A 22,710-nucleotide genomic window follows, 5' to 3' on the forward strand; every position below is an offset into this window, starting at 1 on the left:
AGTAAAAACCAATTAAGTGTTTCTACAGAATTCTGATTCTCAGTATTTTGAGTGTATTCCACAGATGCCATGAAGTACATAGCCGTATAGGCAGAGAGAATAAAAATACACAGCACTGATCATTCAGAGGTAAGGACACGTGGAAAGAGAATTGACAGCAAGTACTCTTTAAAAATATATTAGTGACAGTGAAACGTTAATTCATCTCATGAACACACTTTGCATCTTTATGCTTTCCTTAGAAAGTGAGTTAATCTAGACACCAGCAAGGAAAGTCAAAACCAAAAATGGACATACCTTGATTTAATGTAAATTGGGCAGATTCCTACCTGAAATGTTACACACCCCACGGGAAGATATTTGCGGTCCTCTAGCATGCTCAAATATTCAGCAACAAGTGCTGCTGAGTGGACCAGGCACTGTGCAGCTTCGGCGTGATTGCTGCGTTCGGAGTGTTTGCCAGCCATGTTCTGCAACCAGGTCAGTCGCAGATCTGGGGAGGTCTGGTAGCCCTTGGCAATTCTAATTAGAACAGAAAATTCTTCCCAATTAGTATTTGCTTCTGAAGCTGAAGGGAGTTTAGATTGCTTGTTCAGTGTTTACCTACAGAAGTTTCTGTTATCTAACACAACCTATTAAGACAAGTTTTTCAGTGGTATGGAAAAGTCTTCATGTATGCTTAGAGAAAATAGCTGTGGGCCAATGGAATGGGTAATAGCATTTTTTTTTGGAGTAGGGCACTAAAAAAAGAACATGCCATATTAAAATATGATCTTTAAAGAAAACAATCAGTAAGGGAAAACTATGAAAATTTGTGTGTCCAGCTCTGGATAGTGTAGCTCAATGGATTGAGTGCTGGCCTGTGAACCAAAAGGCCACTCACTGGTTTGATTCCTGGTCAGGGCACATGTCTGGATTGCAGGCCAGGTCCCCATTAGGGGGCATGCACGAGGTAGCTGATCGATGTTTCTCTCACACATCAATGTTTCTCTCCCTCTCTATCTCCTTCCCTTTCCCTCTCTCTAAAAATAAATAAGTAAAATCTAAAAAAATTATGAGTTCATTATGGAAACAATAAAGTTTTATATTAAAAAATTATAAAAGTTTCATTGCATCACCTTTGTTTAAAAAAATTTGCTTTATTTGTGCCTTTAAATAACTCTAAAACTCTGAAAAGAGAGGGTCATGTGGCAAAAAAAAGTCTCAAGTTTTACTACATCTTTCAACATATAATAGGAATTATAAAATTCTCAAAATGTGCCCTGAGAAATATTATTCTATAGGAATAAACATATTTAAAGTCAGGAAAGTTAATATTACTGTAAACATTAATACATGATATTTTCTTCCTAAAGGACTGACTTTTTACATTTAAAATACGGTTCTTCGGCCTTCCTAGGAAGTCTAGGGCACAGGATGCCAAAGTGTTTGATGTGTTAAAATTATTTTAAAAAACCCTCTTGTTTTTGATAATCCATAAATATATTGAACAACTATGCATGGTGCTTAAAAGGAGAAGTCACATAAGGGATCTGAAAAAGCAGCCTGGAAAAAGTACATTATGACTTTTCAATCTATCATTAAAAAATTACAATATTTGTGTATATTTTTTTAACCTAATGTTTCCTGTGTCTTACTGATTTAAGCCCATTATATAAGGTATAAGTGAATCAGCTACTACCTGTACATTAGATCAATCAGCATTTCAGGATCCTCCTGGTGTTCCTTCATTTTGACAGTGTCAGAGAGGATCATATGGAGATTGAAAACCAAATCTTGGACCTATGGCAGAGAATTATATGAAAAACATTCTTCAAATGCCATTTATTCACAATTACTAAATTAGTTTGGAATATATTTCAGATAAACATTTTAAAATTTCAAAACAAATAATATGATATTGATGCAGTTAAGAGTATGGGAATGCCGGGGTACAGTGGGTTAGGGATACAAAACTTTATACAAACTCCTCATCAGACTGTTTTTTTCAGTTGTCTCACCCGAAACAGGTAGAACTATAAGTAGAAATAATATATAGGCATAGTGTAGATACAAGAAAAGAACACAGAAGAAAATTCTCTCCTATGTTTCTGATCTTCCCAAAAGGTAGTTTGTAGAAACTTTAGTTTTTAAATCAAATTACTATTTCAATAATAAGTGGGAATGTTTTTTATCACAAAGGTTTTTTTGGTCCACACTGCCTAAGTCTATTGTTCTTTTTTGTTACAAACACAGAGAATTAACCACTTTTTATTAACCAATCCAAGAAGAAAGGGTAACTTATTGAAACAAAAAAAAAAATTCAGTCCCGTCTATGGCATATGATATGTGGATTGAAAGAAAAATATAGGTTCCTCCAGTAAAAAACAAAGTTTAATTTATCAACTTAGAAAAGTGCCTATTTTTACAATCCTATTTCAATTAATTTTTGAAAAAGTGGCATTTCTAACCTGATCAGGAAATGTTGTTTCCCTCAATTCCAGATCTTCCTCAGCATATGTCAATATAGTCTTCAGAGAACGTCTTAAGAATTCTTCATTAAAATTCTGAGATGTGCCCACCAAGGAGGATAGCGACATGGTTACTTGCATTTTAACCCTGGCAAAGTTCTGTAACGGAGAAATTGTCAGATTATAATTTTACACAGGAAAGTTAAAAGAAATGAGTAATTTTTTACTTGCTAAAAAGGTTAGTTAATAAAAATACTACTCTTAGCAAAATATTTTTTAAAAAGTAGTGAGATACACATATTGAAATGTTAAAAAATTAAGTGAATAGTGCTACTATTCTTATAGTCACTCAGGCCAAAAGTCTAGGAATCATTCTCCCCTCATCATGCATACTATACATCCCATTCACACTATCCCCTCCTCTGTTTCAATCTGTCCTTTCTCCATTCCCATTGCCACTGCTTTAGTTTACACCCTTTCCATTTCTTACTTGAATTACTGTATTTTGCTGTGTATAATGTGCACCCATGTTTTTGGCCCAAACTTTCAGGGAAAAAACACTTTAGTTTTAATTTTTTAATTCAATTATTTACTTATATTTAGATACTTATTTTTTTAATTTTATTTTTCAATTTACTAGTTTTTTTTAAAGATTTTATTTATTTATTTTTAGAGAGGGAAGAGAGAGAGAGAGAGAGAGAGAGAGAGAGAGAAACATCAATGTGCGGTTGCTGGGGGTTATGCCTACAACCCAGGCATGTACCCTGGCTGGGAATCGAACCTGGGAAACTTTGGTTCCCAGCCCGAGCTCCATCCACTGAGCTACGCCAGCCAGGGCTTAGATACTTATTTTTTGTATTATAAGGGAATTTTAGCTTTTATTTTTGAGCTACGGATATTGTTATTGCTTTCTAGAGTTATACTTTTAGTGCATAAGCATAAATAAAAGAACTAAAAACATCTACACAAATACAGAATTAGTACTACCCATCTATAATGCACATCCTTATTTTTGCCACAAAAATTTGGGCAAAAAAGTGTGCATTATATACAGCAAAATACAGTACTGTAAGAATTTCCTAACTGATCTTTCTGCCTTTTTCTCTTATTCCCCAAGTCTATATGGAAGCATATAGCAAGAGAAAAAATTTATAAAATGCAAATCTAAACACATCTCTCCTCAAAATACTCCAATGGATGAGTATAACTCTGAGGAAAAAATTCAAGTATCAATTCAGCAAATGTGTCAAACTATATGGTGGGACCAAGAGTACAGTAATAAAGAAAACATGTATCTTCCCCATGACGGCTTAGTCCAGGCCTTTTCAATTACAACTTCATCTCTTACTACTCTCTCTTCCAACCATAACCATCACGAATGCTAAAAAAGTATCTTTTTTCTCCATTTTTTTCTTTGTCTCCATGCCTTTCTAATCATGTACAAAGCTCTATTCACCTACTTATCCATCTAATTAGACAATTTTTCATCCTCAATTCAAGCATCTCTCCTTCTGAAAACCCATCCCTGAGTGCATAAGCTATTTCCCTCTGCGCTCATAGTTATCCCTGTGCCAACCTCTCCTTATATTAACAGCAGTAAACATTATTCAACATCTGTTCAGTGTTAGTTACTGTTCTGTTTTACTTAATATTAATTTATATAATCTTCACAAAAACATCTGAAGTAGGTTCTTATTACCATTATTAGGTGAACATTACCTGTTCATTTTCTTTCTCACTAGATGCTAAGGTGCCTGAAATAAAGGACTATCCTTTTATCTGTTTGCCCAATGCCTACCTGAGTACACAGTACACAATTTAATACTTTGTTATCACTGCCAGTTTTAAAACACCTATTCTATTTTTGGAGATACTACCTCACACTAAAATGATAAATTACCTATTTTTATCCTATTACATAAGGTTTTCCTAAAATAACAGTCAAATGTATGAAGAAAACTTTGAGTGTGGTCAAATTTTAGGATCTTGATTTTTAAAACTAAACAAGATCAATAAAGTAACTGGATTGCTCTGTTCTGGATTAAAAAGGAGGAATTAGCTTCCCATAAAAATAGAATAGTGTGAGATAGTAATTTCCTACTTCTCCTGAATTTCATACAAGACAAAAAGATGAATAGAGAAAATATCCATAAATCTATTTTCAGCAAAATGAGGAAGCTGATATAATTTACATATTAGAAAAATGAGTAAAGGTTGCCAAGACAAGCTGAAATAGGAAGTCAATAGAAGGAAAGGAGGGGAAAGCAATTAGTGAGTAATCCTACAGTACAGATTTCAGAAATAATGGGGAGAAGAAACTTCTTTTAAATAAGAGACTCACTTTGATGTGGTAAAACTATCTGTCTTGAAAAGAAAATGAGCTAAAAATCTGGGAGAAGTGGATAGAAATGAATTGGTCAGAAACTCAGGAAGTTAGGCAAGATGTATGTACAACATCAAAATCCAATGAGAAACAAATTCCTGAAGGAATTTCTTACAAATACCTGGGGTCAAGACAATCTAATTTATTCTACATTGAATAATAAAAAGGTGAAGAGATCAGCAAAACTCACCAGATAAAGAAGACTTATAAAAACACTGTCATGAAGTTACAAACTGATGGCCTTCGGTCCAAATTCATACCAAAGACATATTGAATTTGGCTCCATTAAAATTTTTAATTGGTTACTAATACTTTAAAATTAAGAACCTTCAAACAAAAATAAGGCTTTTCTGCTTTTTATTTTTTTTTTTATTTTTTTATTTTTTTATTTTTTTTAGATTTTATTTATTATTTGTAGAGAGGGAAGGGAGGGAGATAGAGAGAGAGAAAGAGAGAGAAACATCAATGTGCGGTTGCTGGGGGTTAAAGCCTGCAACCCAGGCATGTACCCTGGCTGGGAATCGAACCTGGGACACTTTGGTTCCCAGCCCGCGCTCAATCCACTGAGCTACGCCAGCCAGGGCGCTGCTTTTTATTTTTTAAAAATGCTGTCATAAAATACATGGAAACTCTGATGAAATATTTTGCCTCAGTATAAAAAAATTTATGAAGCATTAACCTTAGGAAGGAAACAAGGCAGAAATAAAAGAATTCAAGAAAAGATAACAAGAATCAGAAAGTGATGACAAAATAGGAGCTCACATGTGAGCTGACACTACTTAAAAAAATAAATAGAAACAAAAAGGATAAAATTGGTAAAAGAAAGATGTTGTGAAGAACATGTAAGAGATATAGGGGAGAGAAAAGCAATCAAATGAAAAGAAATTTAGAAAGTGTTAAAGAGGGAAGGAGAAAATGATAGGCAAAAAGTAAAGCAAAAATAGATCTAATGTATGTATAAATGGTACCTAGAAGAAAAACCTCATACCCTGGAAAAAAACAAATATTCAATTATGTACTCAAGAAAAAGGAAGGAGAAAGAGAGGGAGAGAAACATCTATGTGTAGTTGCCTCTCATGTAACCCCCACCAGGGACTGGCCCACAACCCACACATATTCCCTGACTGGGAATCAAATCAGCAACCCTTTGGCTCACAGGCCAGCACTCAATTCACTAAGCCATACCAGCCAGGGCTAAAGAAAACTTTCTGAAATAAATGGATTGAAAGTAGACATCACATGACTAAGAAAGTTAACAAAAATCAGTCAACATCATGACATATTCTAGAAAAGGGATTTAACTTTGAATATGAAGGAAAAAAGTCACTTGAGTGGCTGAGAGGGAAAAAATTATTTAAAAGGGAAGATAATACCCTGGCCAGTGTGGCTCAGTTGATTGGAGCATTGTCCCACAAACCAAAAAGTCCCAAGTTTGACTCCGGTCACAGCACATGCCTAGCTAGGTTGCAGGTTCGGTCCCCAGTCGAGGTGCATACAAGAAGCAACCAATCAATATTTCTCACTCACATCAATGTTTCTTGACCTTCCCTTCTCTCTAAAAATCAAATGAGCATGCCCTTGGGTGAAAGGTAAAAAATTTCTTTTAATGGGAGGAAAATATAGGCTATCTTTAGATATCTCTACAACAAATATTTAATACCAAAAGAAAATGGTACTCAAGTACCTTTTTTTAAATTAAGTGTTCTTTATCTGGTAAGTTTTGCTGATCTTTCTCTCCCTTTTTATCATTTAAAGTCTAAGGCAAGAATTTCATAACCATCCTTGCTGTCTTAGAAGTATAGACAACTTGGAATAACCAAGAACTTGGAAAATATTATTCCCAAGAACTTTCTTGAGTAGACAATTACAAAATAGCATTTAGTTGCTTGTTATTCACTCAGATATTATTGATAATTTTCAGTACTTGACATAATTAATGATGGGTTAAATAACTTTTTTGAATTAAATAATAAAGTTAAACCATTTATTTTTCAAAACTCAAGTCACACAGAGAAGCAACAAGGAGCAAATATAACATCCGTAAAGAGGCCAATGGATGCTGACAGGCACATACAGACCACCTCTTGCCATACGACTGTGGGATCCAGCAACTGATTGGAAGTCCCTCCAAATCACATTGGGCAAGTATACATTCTTGACTATATTCTCTAATTCTGCATATATTTTGTTCTTTATCTTCTATGAATTTAATGACAATGGTGCTCATGTAACACCTAATAAAACCCAATGAGAGAAATAAATACAGTTGACCCTTGAATAACATAGGTTTGAACTTATACACGGACTATTTTCAGTAGATGCTGTAAATGTATTTTCCCTTCCTTATGCATGTTTTAATAGTATTTTCTGTTCTCTAGCTTACTTTATTGTAAAAGTACAGTATATAACACGTACAACATGTGTCAATCACTGTTGTAAACAGTGATTGAAAAACAGTGATATCAATCACTGTTGTGATTGACACATGTTTATGTTATAACTGTTTATGTTATTGGCAAGGCTTCCACTTAAGAGTAGGCTATTAGTAGTTACGTTTTGGGGAAGTTAAAAGTTATATATGGGTTTTGAATGTGGAGAGATGGGTGCCAACCCCCATGTTGTTCAAGGGTCAACTGTCCTAAAGAGGGAGATGCTAATGATAGTGTTGCACTCTGTAAGGTCACAGTCATTGTGATAGCTAAATTTCCTTTTCATCCCTTAAGAACCAATTTTTATTTGCTTGGTGGCAATATTGGCCCCACTAAGAATGTTTGATCTAAAGGAACAGAGGACTGAAGATATTACATAATTATAAAGGTTATCATTATTAGAGCAATATAAACTTCCTGAATATGATAAACATTATACCCAAAACAAAAGGTGAACTAAACAGATGATGCAAGATAAAACAACAAATAATTTTTTCAAAAGGACAGTAAGGGGAAGCATAATAAAATAATACAATGGAACTCCAGAACATATCTGTTATAATAGCAAGTATGAAAATATTTAATTCAAGTTAGAGATAGGATTACATAGCAAAACTCAACTCTATCTTGTATATGAGAGGCACACCTAAAATAAAATGATTCAAAAGAGTAAAAATAAAATGACAAAGGTAACTGAAGCAAGTTCAAATTAGAAAGAAAGCAGTAGTATGTTAATACCATAAAAGGTAGAATTTAGGCCCAAAAAAAGAGAAAGTTTGAAATAAAGCCAGTTTAAGCCCTTTTCAATTCTAAAGGGAATAATAATAATTCATAAAAAGATGTAATAGTTATCAATATCAACATATGAAATAATTATAAAAATTAATTCACCAAATAAGAGCTATAGGAGAAATATACAATGTGTGGGCTTTCAATCATTTCTCTTTCCACCAAATGGATAAAAAATAAGCAAGGGTATAGAAAAACAGAAAAATGTAATTAATAAGGTATATTTGTTTCTTTAACTCAATGTTCTAAAAATAAAGAATACTCCTTTTTAAATGCTTGTTCAACATTTGAAAAAACATTGCATATATGAACAAACACACACATCCACAGTACAAGAGAGATGTACATTGTACAATCACACTGCAATAAAACTAACATGAAAACTTTAAAACAAAAAAACCCTATCAACTCTTTGGGTTAAAAAGAAAATTTCAGCCCTAGCTGGCGTAGCTCAGTGGATTGAGCGCAGGCTGCGACCAAAGCATTGCAGGTTCGATTCCCTGTCAGGGCACATGCCTGGGTTGCAGGCCTGTGCAACCACACATTGATTCTCTCTCTCTCTTTCTCCCTCCCTTCCCTTCTCTGAAAATAAATAAAATCTTTAAAAAATGCAAAGTTAAAAAAAAAAGAAAATTTCAAACTGAAATTACAAAATAGCTACAAAACAAAACATTGAAAATACTACATATCAGAACTAATGAGATACCAAAAGCAGTGCTCAAAAAAAAATTCTAAAATTTAATTGTTTTTTTACCTTCGATTTATTTATTTTTCTTTTAATATTATTTATTTGTTGTTGTTCATGTACAGCTATCTCCATTCCTCCCTCACCTCTCCCCCACCACCCCTCCTCCTACCCACGAACCTACCCGCTTTGTCTTTGTCCATGTGTCCTTTATACATATTCCTTGATGACCCTTCCCCTATTTTCACCCAATATCCCTCTCCCCCCACCCTCTGGTTACTGTCAGTTTGTTCTTTATTTCAATGTTTCTGGTTATATTTTGCTTGCTCAAATAAGATAGCACTTCACACAAGTCAGAAAGGCCATCATAAACAAATCAACAAACAACAAGTGCTGACGAGGACGCCGAGGAAAGGGAACCCTAGTGCACTGTTGGAATGCAGACTGGTGCAGCCACTATAAAAAACAGTATGGAATTTTCTCAGAAAACTAAAAATGGAATTGCCTTTTGACCCAGCAATTCCACTGCTGGGATTATATCCTAAAAAGCCTGAAACACCAATGGAAAAGAACCTATGCACTTCAATGTTAATGGCAGCACAATGTACAATACCAAGTGCTGGAAGAAACCTAAGTGTCTATCAGTAAATGAGTGGATCAAAAAACAATGGTACATTTGCACAATGGAATACTATGCAGCAAAAAGAAAGAAGGAGCTCCTACCATATGCAACAGCATGAATGGAACTGGAGAGCATTATGCTAAGTAAAATAAGCCAGGCGGTGAAAGGCAAATATTACATGATCTCACCTATAAGTGGAGCCTAAAATTTAATTCTTAAACACTTACATGAGTAAAAATAAGTGAATTAAACATTTGACAAAAAAAAACTTAAAAAATTACAACACATGAATATATTATCAAATAAAAAACTTAAATGAAAACATGGAATTTCTCAAAGACTGGCATAAATCATAAAATATCAAGCCAAGATATTTAAACCTTTAAATTTCTTTATTATCACTTTGATTTTACTTAGTGACAATAATTAAAATTTATAATAGCTCAATATACATTTATATTCTAATTCTACTACTATGTATGTTATTTTTAGTATAGGAAGCAAAATTAGAGATTTGGATTTTTATAAGATAGCCATAGAATGAGAAATATAGACAATCTAGGACAGAGGTGTAGAACTCATTTTCACTTGGGGTCACATTGGCCTTGTGGTTGCCTTCAATGGGCTGAAATAATTTTAAACCATATAAATGTAACTACTCCTTAACACTTAAGGAGTTGAAATTACATTCAGCCATGGCCCCCAGTGAAAATGAGTTTGACACCCTTGGTCTTGAATTAGGCTCAAAATACACAGAATAATTCCATGCTTCCCCCAAATTCATTTAATATATAGGTGCAGGGTTTATATTTCATTACATATCCAGAGACAAAACACTTACATTCCCTATTTCAAAATTTTGCCTCATCAGCAGATAAAGGGAGGCACTAGCGTGTGACCGTATTGTACTGATACTACTGCTACAGTGTCGGAGAAGCCGGAGGCATAAATCAGCACACTGCTCTGTCTCTTCTTCAAATAGGAGTTCAGGGAACTGTAAAAAAACAACAACACCAACACCAAATTTATACAGGCTAAACTAGAGATTTGTTCTAGATTTGAACAAGTATAGCCCGAGAACTAAAAGAATGATTAAGGGAAAACATTTACTAATGGTTAATAATGTGGACGAGAGAGAGAAAGACTGGGTTTGAATACTAACTATGCCACTTACTAGCTAGCAGCAGTGTGACCTTGGACAAGTTTTCTCATCCATAAAATGAGCCTAATAATATTATCTACGATCTATGGGATTGTATGGACCTTATAATAGATAATGCACATAAAATACTTAGTATAGTAACCAACGTGAAATAATCCTGTATTGTGTTTTTATTACTACAAAATAGTAATATAACTTATTTTCACTGGTTAAGTTTCATCAACAGCTCTGTATTCCATCTTATAAGATAACTAACATGAAATAGCTACCTTTAAGATTTAAAATGTATGTATTTCTGGGAGGATACCAACAGAGGAAATAAATATCTGAAGTAGTTAAACAAATGTACCTTCTTTTACATCCACCACAGGATAAGTTAACTTTAATTGACTGAACTACTTACACATTGAATTCTTGATAAATCAAGTTAATAAAGAACAAACAGAATAAAAGGAAGAGAAAACAAGAAGAGCCCCAAATTTAATATTAGCCATTAATTTCAGGCCCTTCTCTGCATCAAATCCCATTTTGTAAGCCAGAAACTGGCTAAAGGTGATCCAAACAAGAATTCCAAAAGGCAAGCAATAGAAGACAAGGAGAAATCAAAGATCTTAGGTTTTTATTAAAATATTAACTAAACATATTAACCAATAAACATGCCAAATGATCTTAGACAATGTTAATAAAGTCTGACAAGGCTACAGGTATAAAATTTACCTACCTTTGAAACCAGGGCCCTCTGGGTAGCGAAACAGTGTTGTAGATAAACTGCACTTTGGTTACAGGCCATGCTGTGCAGGAGCACTTTCAGCACCCCACCGAGGATGCTCTCTTTGGATTCTGTTACAGAAACTGTCTGCAGTTTAAAAATAGATAAATAAAATAGACATCTACTTGTGATTTGGTTAGAGAGACAGAATATAGATAAAGAAACCAATAATTTTTTTAAAATAGGAAAATGATAACATGAGATCTAGGAAGACTTCTAGAAAAAAGGAGCTTACCAGGATTTGGATAAGAGAAAAGGGAAAAACAGAATAGCAGGATTTAAGTAAGAAAAAAAAGGAACAAGGGTAAAACTTTCAGGAACTACTGATATTTAAATGTAATTATATGGCTCAATAAATACTTTTCCTCCAACCCCAATTTACCAAATCTATACTTTAAATTCCTCTTTTTTGTGTTCTTACCTGGACAACAATCTCTAATGTATCCAAAATGATTAGGTTTGCTTCAGTAGCCAGATTTCCATCAATCAGTGCTTCATGTTCAATCTCTGCTCTTGACCTAATACAAAACAGTGTGAGAAATTCTACTTATCCTCTTTAAAAAAGCCAATAGATCCAAAGTTCAAAAAGGATTTAAAGATGCAGAAAAATAAAAAAAAACTTAGAACCATTTTTTAATATTTGCCTGAATGAAAATTGTAAGAGAACAAGGAAAAATATGATATTATACATATTAATGCTTTGTTTTACCCTGCATCTTGCTGACCATGCCGATCCACATTTTCTCACCCTATTACAGTCCTACAGTGCCACTGAGAGCAGAACTGGTCAGCTCTCAGACACAAAGCACACACAGGAAACCGAGTGTCAGTCTGAGTTGCACAAACACTAGGTGGTGCTATGTGGGTTTGCATTTCGGGCTGCTTCATGTAAAGCAACATTCAAAATGTTCCAGGATAAAACTATTTTTTCCCTAAAGTTTCATAAGTTCCCCCCAATTTTAAATTTTTTAATGCAGAAACAATGACCTCTTCGGTGAAACACTGGATAGAAACACTAATTAGAAACAAAACACCTTGATGCCAATCAAGACATTTACTTGAATATCCAGTATTTATCCAGTATTTATTATTTAATAAAAAATTTAAAAACTACAGGTGATTTATGGATAAAACCGACATTTATTTTAATATCCACACATTCATGCAAACTACACAGACAAAACAACACACAAATCAAAGCGAAAGTGCAAGGACATACTAAATGCTAACTTTCTGAAGTTCTTAGATGTTCCAGTCTCTGAATCTTCATTACTACCATTAGGGAAAACAGTTCATGGATTTACATTTTACAAGTTGAAGGAGAAAATATAGCATAGTTAGAATTAAATTGAAAAAGAAAAGAATACACTGTTCAAACTTAAAATTCAGCCAGATTTCTATGAAGAAGCTTAATAAGATGGTTTAAACAAAAAGAATCTGGAAAATACCAAAAAATGGCTTCTTAAGAACACAGCAAGATAAGCAGAAACAACTCATTACACAAATGCAGAAATAAAGCAATATACACTTAGTATAGTATCTGGCTGCTTTGTGAATTCCACAACACATGTGGAAAAATAATCAAAGAAATGAACTTGGATAGACAAAGAAAAGTGAACATTCAAAGCTTAAAAATTTAAACATATTTATATTATACTCAGTATCTGCTACATCTAAATATTTGAGTCTACCCCAAATTTTTATGCTGAAAACTGTAAAGCCCAAGGTAATGGTATTAGGAGGTAAGGCGAAGGTCAGGAGAGCAGGGGCCTTGTGAATGAGATTAGTGCCTTTAAAAAAGAGGCCCCAGGGAGTTTGTTTGCCCTTGCACCATATAAGGAAATACCAAGGTTAGTGCGTAATCTGGAAGGGGGCCTCCAGATACCAAATATGCCGGTGTCATGATCTTGAACTTTCCAGCTTTCAGAACGGTGCCAAACTACTGTTGTTTATAAGCGACCGGCATGTGAGATTTTGTTATAGCAGCCTAAAGAGACTAAGACAATTTCTGATCATTTCAAACTCTTATCTATATGGTACCAAGTCTGCTGTTTTTTTCTCTACTGGCTTGCATAGGGCATTGTTTCCTGTGTTGCTTGACCTCAGTGTCTGTGAGCTAATACTTCTGGAAGTTTATTTGTAAGAGTCCTCTAACGACTGGGCTCAAGATGGTTGCAGACAGAGTGACCAATCATCTTGATTTGATTTAGGACAGGACTGAGAGGTTGGTTCCCTGTGACATGAAACATTCAATGCTAAAATTAGGAGTACTAGGCAAATCTGAGTAAGTTGGCCGCCACATTCTAAAGATTTCTGGGCCAGCCAAGCTCCTTAAGGGCTAACTTGTAATTACAAATTGTCAGGAGAAAATTTAACCCCTTGATTCAATGCTAAGTTTCAAACCAAGCAATATTACCCTCGGTCACCTGGGCAGTGAGAAGGGCTTATTTCTAGTTCTGTTAATGCTGACGGTGGAGTCCTTTAGGCTTCTGGACTCATGGTAGTGCATTTTCCACTGTTTTTTACAGTAGGGTCAGTCAGTGTACCTAGCTTGCCTCCATGCTAGAATCCGAAGACCTATAATGTTCTGTCCTTCTTTAACTATATTTTAAGCTCCCAGAGGGCAAACATTAGTTTTCCAATTTTTTGGTAATCCTTGAAATATTTAGTTCAGTGTAACACCCAAAATATAGTCTAAAATATTTGTAGAATGCAACTTTCCAAGGGGGAAATGGGGTAACATTAAAATATGTTACATTTTGCTTTACTATACCACATTAAAAATGTGGTACGGTAAACCTTTTAAACCTTTTAAAATCTTCAATTTAAAAACTAAATAAAAACAATCTTGTCTTCTAAGATTTGAATGCCTAACATTATATATATATTTATTTATATGTATACATATATTAAAAAATAACACTAAAATTAATCATGTTCCTCTTACACCTGAAATCCAAGCCTATCAGTAACATGAAATAGAAGGTTATATTACTTGTCAAGCTTCTCAGTGTTTTGACGCCAGTGAGTCATATCCTTTCTCCACCTCAGATTTTCTTGACTCCCAAAGGCACTTCCAGATGGGCTTCTCTCTGTCAAATAAATTTCAAAACCATTTTTAAAATGTTATTTCAGTTGGACCACATATATGTATACTTGCAAACATTTAAGAAACACTGAACAATGTTATTAATTTTATACATAGCCATTTTATCCTCAATATAAGTAGAAAAACCTGACAATGGTGCTTTTTATTAAAAGTTTTCACAGCAGTTAGAGAAGAAATATATTTGCTACACGTAATAAAAAAACAAATACCCTTTTAAATAAGCAAATTTTCTAACACCGATTTTCTCAAAATCTTAACCATGGTTTCTATAACCCTAAATGAAGTAACCTGATTTCCTACCACTCTTCCTCTTGCTTACACTCCCAGTTATTGTGTGCATGTGAATTCTGTACACACAGTCTCACTACATATGCTCCTGATTTAGGATACGTACAAGGGTTGCTGTTCCTTTTACCAGATTGTTCTTCCCACATTTTCCCTGGCCAGTCATTCATCATCTCCACAGAAATGCCTTCCCCAACTCTCCAAAACTTCTTTTCCTCTTAATTTGCTTGATTTCTACCCACAGCACTTATAATGACATGATTATAAGCTACTGAGAACAGAGAATATGTCTACTTTGTCCACCACTTAATTTCTGGGGCTGACAAAAGTTCTGGCATGTTCCAAAGCTCAGTTAAGTTTTTGTTTGGTAAATGAAGAAAATAAGGAGAATTTCTAAAGTAATTACTTCTTTTGGTCCACAGAGGGCAGAACAGGAGAAAGACAAGGACTCTGTCTCAATGGGTTTCTGGATGGAAGGTGGACTGAATAGCACAGACCAGAGATTTTTGAGCAGTGTTCCTGAAAATTTTTAAAACATGCAATACCTGATTTTTTTACTGAGGGATACTGACCTCTCTTTTCATGGACTGTCAAATAAAAAATGACAACACCAATGCCACAATAGCCATCTGCTGTAAATGAATAAAAATTATACCTATTTTTGTGTCAGGCAAAAAATATGGTTTTGGTGTGCCACAGATTTTAGTAATTAGTTTGTGTGTGCCATGAGATGAAAAAGGCTGAAAAATCTCTGGTACAGGCTCTTTTAAGGGGCAGTAGCAATAGAACTGATTCATACAAATCCAGAAAAAGTGGAGAAGGCAATGGAAACGATGCAGAAATATAAAAATATGTGTATTTAAACAACAGAACATCATGATTTTAGGCTTTCAATGAGAAAACTAATGCTCCATTTTTAAAAAATGAGACCTAAATTGGTTGGGGAAATAAAAACAAAAATGAAAATAAAAATTCAGAGTTCAAATACAAATTTAAAAAATACTGAGAAACAAATATAATTTGTCACACAATAAAGGACATGTCTGGAAATTTCTCTTGCTTTCTCTCACTTTCCTTCTCTATCCTTCCTTCCCTTTTTTATTTTGAAATCTCTATCTTTAAGAAATTTTGTAAAAGAAAACAAAAATGATATGCCTATATTAAGACAGTTAACTGAATAAATACGAGGTCTGTCCAGAAGGCATCCAGCCATGCTATATGAAAAATAGAGACAGTCATTGAAGAAGATACAAGGTACAACAAACATTGTACATAGGACAATGATACCTCAGTTGCCTTCCAAGCAGGCACCCTGCAACCTCACACAGTTCTCCCAATTGCCATCAGTTGCCCCATCATATTTTCCTGAATCTCACAGACAGTCTGAAATCTTTTCCCTTTCAAAGGTAATTTTAGTTTTAGGAAAACCCAGAAGTCACAAGGTGCCAAATCTGGGCTGCAGGGGGGCTGAGTCACCTGGGCGATTTGATGTTTTACCAAAAAACTCTGACCAAGATAAGTCACATGAATGGGCACATTGTCGTTATGAAGCTGCCAATCACCATTTGCCCATAGCTGTGGCCTTCTGAATCACTGGAACAGTTTCCGAGCAGGAGTGTTCAAGCTTATCACAAAATTTGAGGCAGATTTGTTGCTCCACTAGCTCAGTCACTTTGAATGCCACACTCACACAGTACACATGCTCACTCAACAGAGTCTACCGCCCTCACTGACTAAGTACAGGGTAGTTGTCATTGCTCACATATGTGCATTTCAGTCCACTCTCCTTGGCTGCCAGGTTACACTGATTTCATGCAAACCATTCTCCTTACAATAACAACACCTAGGCTTTTTCCAGACAGGCCTCATGAGTGATCTACTTAACATTTTTATCATACATTTTTTTTCATGAAATTGTTTCATTTCCTTAGTTGAGAATATCTACAATTAGATGACCTAGCTTAAATGTTCAAATGCAAGTAAGAATTGCAAAGGCTACACTTTTCTAAGATAAGAAATTTTCTAAGACAATTCTTTTTTACTTGAGATATAACTGACATATGACATTAGTTTCAGGTATATAACATAATAAGATATATGTATGTATTATAAAATGATCACTACATTAAGTCTAGTTAACACCCATCATACCACATATATTTACAAATTTTTTTTCTTATAATGAGAACTTTTAAGGTCTACTCTCTGAGCAGCTTTCAAATACATAATACATTATTATTAACTAATGTCACCACACTGTAGATTACATCCCAGTGCTTACGTGTTTTACAATTGAAAGTTTGTATCTTTGGACCCCCTTTACCCATTTTGTCCATCCCAACACACCTGCCTCTGTTAATCATCTATCCTTCCTTTATAAGTTCAGTTTGTTTGTGTTAGATTCCAAATACAGAACTTCAATTCTTGCATTCAAACAGTGATAGCTGTCCTAAGGCCATAAGTATAAAAATGTAACAAGCATAGTGCTAACAGTTCCACTCTTTTCAACAATCAGAAGAGCTGTGGTATAATATAAAGAACATTAAATTGGAAGTCAAAAGATCTTGGTTCTGTCACTTAGTTTATAATCTTAGCCAAGTTATTTACCTCTATGAGTTTTATTTTCTTTATCTTAAAGATGAGGATAATGACTAATCAAATGATGTACTTAAAAGTTAGTTTTCATACCTTCTTAGAAGATTGTTGTAAAAAATAAGTTAAAAGAAAATAAATAGGTATTTTGTGAATTCTATATAACCTAAGTGGAAAAAATGGTGCTCTATTAATTATATTAAAGGTAAAGACCTTATCTTCATTCATTATTAAATTCCAAACACACATAGCATATAAAAGATATTTAAGTTCATTTAAATAAATGATTACTATGGTAATAGTCTTTCAGAAAACAACAAAAATATTCATGTAAATGTATATTTATATTCTAAGTCAACAAATATATATGGAACTGTTAGCCTGTGTCATGTTCACGGGTGACTAAGCCATATCCCTGAACTTAATTAAGCAGCTCTCAGCAACAGTATTATTTGTGTATCACTTTAGAATTTACAAAATATTTACAGATATGGTCACTACAAAGATGCTAAGGTCAGTTATAGTACCTTTAAAATTCACAAGTAGATGAGGACAAGGAAAGTAGGGAGATTTAAGTGACTGGGCCAAGGTTATATGGCTAATGGGTAGCAAACCAGGTGTGGGGGACGATGAAGGTTGGCATCATACAGCTGGAATGAGCAGGGGTTAAACAAGAGATAGATAACCGCAAGCTTCAGCTGAATGTGACTGTAACTTCTACAGTAGACATATGTAACAGTTAAATAGCCTAGGAACAGAACAATCTGTGCCTATAGAGTCTCCCTGGGTTTGCGAAATGTCCTTGAGCTTTATCTAACCAACCCTTATAAAATAAACTCGAAAACCATGTTCAGGGCTTATTGTCTCTCCATCAGAGGACAATGTCCCATCTGGTCCCTGCTTTTCTTTAAACTTCTGTGATGTGACTTTATCTCCTGTCGACCCCACTCAGGTACTCCCACTCCACACTGGTCGCAGCAACCAGGGATTAGAAACAGGCTTCTAGGCTACTAAACTGTTTCACCTTCCTGATAGTTGAGTTTGATGGGCAATATCTTTGCCTTAAACTAGATAGACTATATATTTTTAAAGATTTTTATTTATTTATTTTTAGAGAGAGGGAAAGGGAGGGAAAAAGAGAGGGAAACGTTAATGTGCAGTAGCATCTTGCGCACCCCTACTGGGAACATGGTCCACAACCCAGGTATGTGCCCTGACTGGGAATGGAACCTGTGACCCTTTGGCTCACAGGCCGGCACTCAATTCACTGAGCCACACCAGCCAGGGCTTGGGACTATATTAATTCATTGTGCTAACAAACTTTCAATAAAAAATGATGCTACATATAATTTATGATACCATGAGAGAGTCCCAATATAAGCTATAAACTCCGGGTGATTGTGATGTGTCAGTGTAGGTTCATTAGTTGTAACAAGTATACCACTCTGGTGGGGGATGTTGATAATGGGAGAGGCTATGTATCTGTATGAGCAGGGAAATCTCTGTACCTTCAGCTTAGTTTTGTTGTGAACGTAAAACTGCTCTAAAAATAGCCTATTTTTAAAAATAAGGGCTGCTATTAATAATCATGCAAGGACAACAGGAATAAGCTGAGACTATCCAGAGCAAATCAGGAAGTGTATCTGCTATACTTAAATTGAATTCTAACTTGAACACCTGCAGAGAAATGGTTATCTAGGGTAATTCACAATTACATTTAAAATACTTTTTTAAAAGTGTTGAATTATCATTGAAGACTTACGACAATGATCATTGTAATATATACTTGAAGGGAATCAAAAACATTCTCACCAGAAGAAGATACCGTATACATACCAAGCTGTCCTCGGCTCCGGCGCACCATTTCTTGTCTAGCACCTATGCTCCCAAGAATAGCTTCTTCAAGCTTAGCTCTCATGTCTTTTGATTTCTTAAAGGTCAAACTATTCATTCTTTCAAACACCTTCTTTCCCTAAAATTTAAACATTACAAAATAAGAGGCAATGATAAAATTTTCTTTTTTTCACATTGTTTCCTCTCCTGTTCCTCTTTGCAAAGGCATAATGATCACTTACTTTGTACTCAAAGCATGATACACAGAGATAAAGCAGATCTAATAGCCGGTTTAGCTGCAGGACAGAGAGATCTGTGAACCACTTTTGTAGAACTGTTTCATCTGCATTCTTGAGAACCCAAAGTAGACAGATCAAAAGGCTCCGACTTGATTCTGCTGAAAAGGTAGTGTGCTGCCTGCCACTCTGAAAAGCCAAGAACAACTGAATGAGACAGACTGGTCAATGATCATTTTTTTTGGGGGGGGGGGGATAGGTATCAGTTTTCTCCAAAAGGCAATAAAACAAAAATTGCTTAAAAATCAAATGTTTAAAAAGAACCATTTGATTTAGAATATACTTGTATAAGTCATATAGAAACTTAAACTTAAGGTACTGAAGTTTATTGAACCTTTCCTGGCAAAAGGAAGTTGTTTTGATCTGTGCTAGTTTCCAGCAGATGTTAACAGAAAACACAAAGCAAAAAAACTAAAAGGTCCTACTATTAAAATCTAAGCTATCTACCACACAATATCAAACAGGGTGAAATTAAAGGAAAAAAAAAAACCAACTGACTTGAAAAGTATTAAAATGGAAAGTAATAACAAAATATGTTTCAGGTTTAGAGAACCACTGATTTCTGTAAAGGACACTGAAAAAAAGAGAAGTCTTAAACATTATATATGTAAAAAGCATTTGTACATAGAGCACATAAGGTTAAAGTGCTACTTTCAATTTTCAATCTGCAGTAATATTGTGCAGGCCAAAAAGTAAGTTTGGTTTTTCCCCATATGATGGCTCTGGGAGTGCTTAGTTGTTTTTAACTTCATTCTAAACAGTTTTATTAGATTTTATCATGACAGCTGTCATACCAGTGTGCTTAAAAAAACATCAAAATTGGTGAATTTTTGCGTAGCCATTATGAAATGAAGATGGAAGAAAACATACAACATTTTTGGCATGTCATGTTTTATTATTTCAAGAAAGGTAAAAACACAACTGAAATGCAAAAAAAATTTGTGCAGTGTATAGAGAAGGAGCTATGACTGACTGAACGTGTCAAAAGTGGTTTGTGAAGTTACGTGCTGGAGATTTCTCACTGGTCTATGCTCCATTGGTGGGGTAGACCAGATGAAGTAGATATTGATCAAATCGAGACATTAATTGAGAACAATCAAAGTTATACCATGTGAGAGATAGCCAACATACTCAAAATATACAAATCAATAAAGCTATTGCTGAAAATGAAAAATGTGTCTATTTTAAAAGAAAAACACACAGACTTTTTGGCCAACCCAATATATAGTATGTAAAATACAAGTGAAAAACTAAGAATTGGAACTTGTTTACAGTACCATTTATTGGATATTTACTTTGTTTTAGTCATCATGCTAACCTCCTGACATGCATTATTTCATTTGGTTCTCCAACGATATTATAAAGCAGGTAATATCATTTGAATTTCACAGACAAGAATTCAGGATGACAATAGTAACAATAATGATGATAATGATTACAAAACACAACAAAATCTGAAATGTGCTAGATACTACATTAATCACTTTTTCTTATTTAACTCATAATTTTTAAAGACAGTATTAACTACTGTTATTTCTAGTTTATAGGTAAGGAAAGTTAAGGCTAGAGATTAAGGAATTTCTCTAAAAGTAAGCTCTCTCTTCATGCAATTAGGCCAAACTCAGAAACAAAGGATTACTATACATTTTACATGACTAGAAATTTTAAAAGGAAAACAACTTAATAGCCTAAAGTCTAAAAAGAAGTCATAATAAACTTTAGATATATTTTGAACTAAATAATGAAAATTCTGTATACAAATTGTGGAAAATAACTAAAGCAATAATTAAAGGAAAATGTACAGGTTTAAAATACGTATCAAAGAAGAATGAAAATTAGTGAATTAAGCATCCATCTCAAGAAGTCAGAAAAAGATGCCCTGGCTGGTATGGTTTAGTAGATTGAGTACCAGCCTGTGAACCTGGTTCAATTCCCAGTCAGGGCACATACTTGCATTGTGGGTCAGGTTTCCAGTTGGGGGCATGTGAGAGGCAACTGAGGGATATTTCTCTCTCACATAGATGTCTCTTTCCCTCCCTTCCCCTCTCTCTAAAAATAAATAAATAAAATCTAAAAATAAGAGAGAAAAGAAAATTGTAACGGTGGAAAATTATAACCCACCCCAGCATTCTTAAAAAAAAAAAAGTCAGAAAAACAAAGTAGAAGACAATAAATATAAACCCAAAGAAGGTATAAGACAGTAAATAATAAAAATAAACATTCAAAAGTGAGGATCAACTTTGTCCTCAAATTAGTTCTTTATAAAGACTTGAGATATATAGAAATTCCTGTTGAGACTGATTCAAGACAAAAAGGTACAAAAAGCTAGTCACATAAATAAAAATATTTACAACTAAATACAAATGTTATAGACATTAAAAAGATCATAGAAGATATTCGAAACCACTTTGCATGTCAAAAAAAATGAGTAAATATCCAGTAGAATAAATTTTTCAGAAACCAGTATAAAACAAAATAGAAAACTTGAAAACTCTTACAGTCATCAAAGAAATTAAAACAGTAGTTTTAGAACTTTCAAAAAAAAAAACCCTGCAGGTGTAGATGATGGCTTCACCTACAAGTTATCCAAATCTTCCAGGAAAAAAATAATTCCAATTTTAAACAAGTACTTTCAGAGAACAGAAAAGGGGAAACTTCCTAGCTCATTTTAATTGGCCATCTTAAACCTGACTCTATACCTAAAAAGAACATTATGATAAAGAAAAATTACAGGCAATCTTACAAACATAGATAAATAAGCCATAAACAAAATATAGCAAACCAAACTCATTTATATACAGAATTTAATTCACAAATTCAAAGTAGGTTTAACACTAGAAAATGAATTGAAAGGGGCCCCAGTAAAAGATTAAAAAGCGGGGACTTCCGGCAAGATGGAGGAATAGGTGGACGCACCGTACCTCCTCGTACAACCAAGATTAGAAAACCAATAATTTACAACAATAATTTACTATCAGAATAACACCCAGATCCGGCAGAGGATTTATCTGAATGGAAGTCGGGCAGCCAAGAAGTTGAAGTAGACGCGTTCATCCAGACTGGTAGGAGAAGACGAGCCGGTGGGCACAGGGCTGGCTTGGGTCAGCGGCACGCAGAGGTCGGGGGAAGGTTTGGCGCGAAATCGGCGCAAAAGCCATCCGGCTCACAAGAAGGCAGCGGTGATCCCTGAATACGCAAGCTGTGGCTGGCAGACCCAGAGGGGTAGCGATTGTGGACCAGGGCAGAACTCGTGGCCCAGAAGCCCAGACAAGGGTCTGAGTCCAGGGGAACAGAACTACCGCCATT

General features: G+C 34.6%; 1 protein-coding gene across 8 annotated transcripts in view; it reads right to left on the bottom strand.

Moving 5' to 3' along the window:
• DOCK7 (dedicator of cytokinesis 7) overlaps nt 1–22,710 on the bottom strand; it is a 213,865-nt gene that overhangs the window by 23,490 nt on the left and 167,665 nt on the right. For all 8 annotated transcript variants that reach the window (XM_036026204.1, XM_036026202.1, XM_036026207.1 and 5 more), the window contains 9 exons: nt 19,351–19,533; nt 19,112–19,247; nt 14,285–14,381; nt 11,711–11,807; nt 11,242–11,376; nt 10,200–10,352; nt 2,451–2,609; nt 1,682–1,782; nt 330–522 (listed from right to left, as the gene is read on the bottom strand). In XM_036026204.1, coding sequence (XP_035882097.1) covers nt 330–522; nt 1,682–1,782; nt 2,451–2,609; nt 10,200–10,352; nt 11,242–11,376; nt 11,711–11,807; nt 14,285–14,381; nt 19,112–19,247; nt 19,351–19,533 — 1,254 coding nt within the window. The remainder of the gene's footprint in view (nt 1–329; nt 523–1,681; nt 1,783–2,450; nt 2,610–10,199; nt 10,353–11,241; nt 11,377–11,710; nt 11,808–14,284; nt 14,382–19,111; nt 19,248–19,350; nt 19,534–22,710) is intronic.

Source organism: Phyllostomus discolor, chromosome 5 (assembly GCF_004126475.2).
Source record: "Phyllostomus discolor isolate MPI-MPIP mPhyDis1 chromosome 5, mPhyDis1.pri.v3, whole genome shotgun sequence".
In the NCBI taxonomy this organism is placed as follows: Eukaryota; Metazoa; Chordata; class Mammalia; order Chiroptera; family Phyllostomidae; genus Phyllostomus; species Phyllostomus discolor.